The following is a 4,539-nucleotide window of genomic DNA, read 5'->3' on the forward strand; positions in this document are numbered from 1 at the left end:
TTAAAAGTAAGATTTATTTCTTTATTAATATTGGGAAAAAAATATACTTTTAATATTTAAATTTATACAAGGTTTCAGTTTTATTCCTTTAATTTTAAAAATTATATTTAATTCTTTAATTTTAAATTTAAACACAAAAATGATAATATTAAATTTAAATATTGATAAAATATTTTCCAATACTAACATATTAAATTTAATTTTTAAAACAACTATAATTATTGCAAAAAATATTATTTAATATTAATAATTTTAAAATTAAAAGACTAAAAGATTTTTTTAAAATTAAATACATCACCTAAACCTTTCATTGTCATGGTAATTTTTGGTGGCTTCGGTTGAGAGCATATTCTTGTCGTTCCTTTCTTTACACGCCTCTGTCTCTCAAGTCTGTGAGTGTTCAGCCACCTCAGTCCAGAGCATCTCACCGAAGATCCTTTCGCTTTTTTTTCACTTTCAGAAACTATATATAAAGCCACCTCAAGCCAAGCAGACCCCATGATGCGGTAGATCTTCTTCGACCCTCCTGATTCTCTGAATCGTCCTTCAATATTTGTCTCTTTCTCCTTTTCCCCCTGTTTGCGCTTTTTAGCAACCAAAACATGAAGTTGGAGAACTCAAACGGAGAGATCTTCGCCGAAAACAATGCCTCTGAATCCCTTGTCAGCTTCGCCAATGGTCTTCAATCGCCAAATTCTGCTACGGCCAATGGGGCCGATGTCGATAAAGATGGGGAGGAGATATTCGTGCCTCCTCTGAACTTCGCCATGGTCGATAATGGCATTTTCAGGGCGGGGTTCCCTGATTCTGCCAATTTCGGATTCTTGAAATCTCTTCGCCTCCGCTCGGTTATGTGAGTTCCATTTCTGTTTTCATTTTGCTTTGTAACCGAAATTGCTGTCGTTCTTCATTTTGTTTTTCGGGTTTTTGGTTTTGATTCGGTTCGGATTTTGCTCAGATGTTTGTGCCCTGAACCGTATCCAGAAGCGACTTCCGAATTTTTGAAGGCTAATGGAATAAGGCTCTATCAATTTGGGATCGATGCCTTCAAGGTCTTGAATTGTTTCTGGTTTTAATTACCACCGCTGACCTTTTACCCCCAATTATGTTGTCTGTTTGTTAGTAATTAAGAGAATTGGTTGCTTCCATTATGTTTGCTTGATGCTTCTGAAATCATCCGACTCTGTTAACAATAGTGTAGGAATGCATCCAGGTGCTTTGCTGATAATTTGCTATTTCCCATGCATAAGTGCTATGACATTTTAAATGTGAGGTTGATTCATTTGGATACTACCAATCAGTCTAATTGATGAGAACATTAAATGTAACAAGGGGGGAAATTATTAGATTAGTACAGCTTAATTTGGGCATTAAGAGTCATATGTCTATGTCCAACTACTCATCATTCATTCATGCGAAAGTTAGATATATCAATGACAACGAACTAAATGACAGTAGTTCTCTCTTAAAATCCAGCGTTTAGCTTAAAGATTGTTGATTATTTACTTAGTTATATTAGTCACCAGGTGCCAATGTGGAAACAAACGAAGAAGACAACCTTGTAAAATTATATCATATTAAATGATTCTGCAATAAGAAAGTTGCTAGGAGCCAAGGACACCTTCCATTATTTAATCCAAATCAAGAAAACAAAAATTCTATGTTTGACATTATAATAGTTTTGTTGCTCCGCCAAACTATAATATTTAGGTGATGGTGTTTTATTTTGTTTTTTTACATGTCTGTCTAGTTGTGCACATAGCAATTGCTTTCCCTTCAAAATGTAGTAATCACAATTTTATCAAAGTAACAAATATTGCCAAGTAATTAGCATTCTGATTTCTAATTAATCTCTGTATCTTGTGTTTTGTTTTAATTAATCACCATATTAAGTGGATTTGATCTGTCTTTGTAACATGTGAATTTTTTTGTGCACACTGAATGTTTTTCTTTGCAAATGTCGCCATTAAAATCAAGATAATTAATATCGTGAAATTGCTAGTGCCTGTTGTGAAGTTGATCTCAGTACTTCTTTTTTTTTTTTTCGAATGAAAAATTTATAGGCATCGTCATTGTGATTGTGTTCAACTATTTGAGTGAAAAATACTCATCTCTCTCATTGCTCAAATTATTATGATGCTTTCAGATGTTTCTAAAAGAATGCGTCTTATATCATATATTGGAACAGATAAATAAACTTAAGCAAAATACTTCTCCTATATCAAAGGACTATATTGGTTGTAAGAGGCGTAAATTAACGTGTCCAGTCATTTTTTTTTCTGGTCCAATTTTTCTTACTTTTACCATGAATGTGTTTCTTAGTTCACTTTTGTTGGTTCCTTGATCATTTCGTGCCTTTAGAAGAAACAAGGTAATACGACCATCTTTATTACAGTGATGGGCTAACACAATAAAGATAGGGAAGAGAGAGAATGGAGGGTTATTTGTTACATTACATGGACCCTATATTCAGTAACTGTGGCAGACTTTTGTGGTTGGCTATGATTATGGAGTACCCATCTATTTCCAGCACCAGGCCATCCTTTTGTGAATTTACTTCTCTGTATTAGATTGTTGAAATTAGACTTTTGTGGTTCTCTGGTAACTGATATTTTCTATTCTGATGTCCTTCAGTATAGCTCTGGAAGTACTTTTTGACCTGCATTCTGTCCTTCCTTATCATTTTCATATTCTCCAACATGTGAATTCTTTTATTCCAACTTCATTTTTATTGAAGAGCTTAACTTGAACTTGTATACCATTGCCACATACGGTGAAAGGGTTTGCTGGTTGATTGATCACGCATTGTGGCCAGATTTATGTTCGTTAATTGAAAAGGAACCATGCTGGTGCTTGTTACTTTCAAACAGGGTGATTATTTGACCAAGTAGATCAGCCGCCATACCATGCAAGTCTAGGAGAATGAGATGAGTAACTTATGTATGAGCTATTTTCAAAGCAGTCGACCTTGGCTTACAGAATTATATTATTCTAAATGGTCATCAATGGTAGTTATCTTCTTTCCAGCTTCCCTTGCTTGGTCCATCCAGTTTCTCATAATTTTCTTTACCCGAGATCAAATCCTGTGTCAGGAATTACAATTCCTGTATTGGACTTGCATTCTCCCTCACTCTTGTTCTCCTCACAATCTTCTGTCAAATGGTATAGAACGTTTATGCCCACCCTGGGGATCCTTCAGCTGTATTTATCTCATGTAATGTATCCTCTTTTAGATATTTCCTTTTTTGATGGCATCTTCTTGGCAGCAAATGCCAGGAAAAGGGGAAAAGTTGACTAACCTGGGAGTATATTGCTGTATAACTTCCTAAGAATTATGCTTTTTTCTTTTGAAAAAAAAAAAAAAAATCTATTACTGAGCTGTAATTGATACCAGAAAGCTCACGTGACTTGATGGACTGATATGTAAGAAAACACATGTATCCTTCACTTTGTTAACATTTTTTGTGGGCAGGAACCTTTTGTTAACATCCCAGAGCATACGGTGCGTGAAGCGTTGCAAGTAGTACTTGGTATAACTTCACTTAAACTTCATTATTATATCCTCTGTAAAGTAGGAAAGCTTGTTCAGATATTTATTTACTTTAATCATGTCTGTAAATCTCGCTCCAGATGTTAGGAACCACCCGGTGCTGATTCATTGCAAACGAGGAAAGGTAAGCTATGGATCTTTTCTTTTACACTTCTCTTATTTGACCTAGATTAATCATTAATGTTCTCTGCTTTTACCACGAGCAGCATCGCACTGGATGCATAGTGGGATGCTTAAGGAGATTGCAGAGATGGTGTCTATCATCTGTATTTGATGAGTACCAAAGGTTCGCTGCTGCCAAAGCTAGAGTGTCTGATCAGAGGTTTATAGAATTGTTTGACATCTCTAGCTTGAAGAACAATCCAATGTCTTTCTCATGCTCAAAGAAGTAGAAACATTGGCCTATTTGAGAAAGCTATGGCTTCCTCCATGGAAACTTTCCGTGATGAAGAGAAGACTGAAAGTTGCCTTTTTCTCTGTCTTTTTACTATTATCTTGGTGAATTTGAGAGTAGATTTTAAGTTGCAATGTTATGTTCTGTTTCTTATGCTTCGCTGTTACTTTGGTCGTACGTGTGGTATCCTCAATGTGGCATTTTTGTGCCAAGATGAACCGAGTGATTTGATGATGATTTTACAACTTCCAATTTATATCAGCTTAGATTTAGCTTTTGTGACTTCAATTTTTGCACGTCATCTTCACCACCCAACTCAGCGCTTGCTTTATACCCTGCTGGCCAGGCTCTCTTTTTCCCTTTCTATATTCACGATACATATTACAAAAAATACACTATAAGCATAAGTGTTTCCACATTTGGTGTGTAGGTTTTCAATTGAGGAAATGTATGAATTGTTGCAACTAATTCAGTGTTTTGTAACACAATTTGTGTCAAACTCATAAAGATGTCATTTGGATCACATAAAATGACTAGATATCAGATCGTCTTTTTTAGCTTAAAGTTCAAATATAATTATATTACATTGTGCAAG

General features: G+C 35.1%; 1 protein-coding gene across 1 annotated transcript; it reads left to right on the forward strand.

Annotated features, from left to right (window-relative positions):
• Positions 1–410: 410 nt before the first annotated feature.
• LOC114735272 (probable tyrosine-protein phosphatase DSP4) lies at positions 411–4,232 on the forward strand. Its single transcript, XM_028922954.1, has 5 exons — positions 411–853; positions 959–1,052; positions 3,473–3,530; positions 3,631–3,674; positions 3,757–4,232. Exons 1-5 carry the CDS (start codon positions 603–605, stop codon positions 3,940–3,942), a joined length of 633 nt encoding a protein of 210 aa, XP_028778787.1. The 5' UTR covers positions 411–602; the 3' UTR covers positions 3,943–4,232.
• The last annotated feature ends 307 nt before the right edge of the window (positions 4,233–4,539 follow it).

This window comes from Neltuma alba, unplaced genomic scaffold (genome assembly GCF_004799145.2).
Source record: "Neltuma alba isolate B1F8T4 unplaced genomic scaffold, ASM479914v2 tig00013196_pilon, whole genome shotgun sequence".
Taxonomy (NCBI): Eukaryota; Viridiplantae; Streptophyta; class Magnoliopsida; order Fabales; family Fabaceae; genus Neltuma; species Neltuma alba.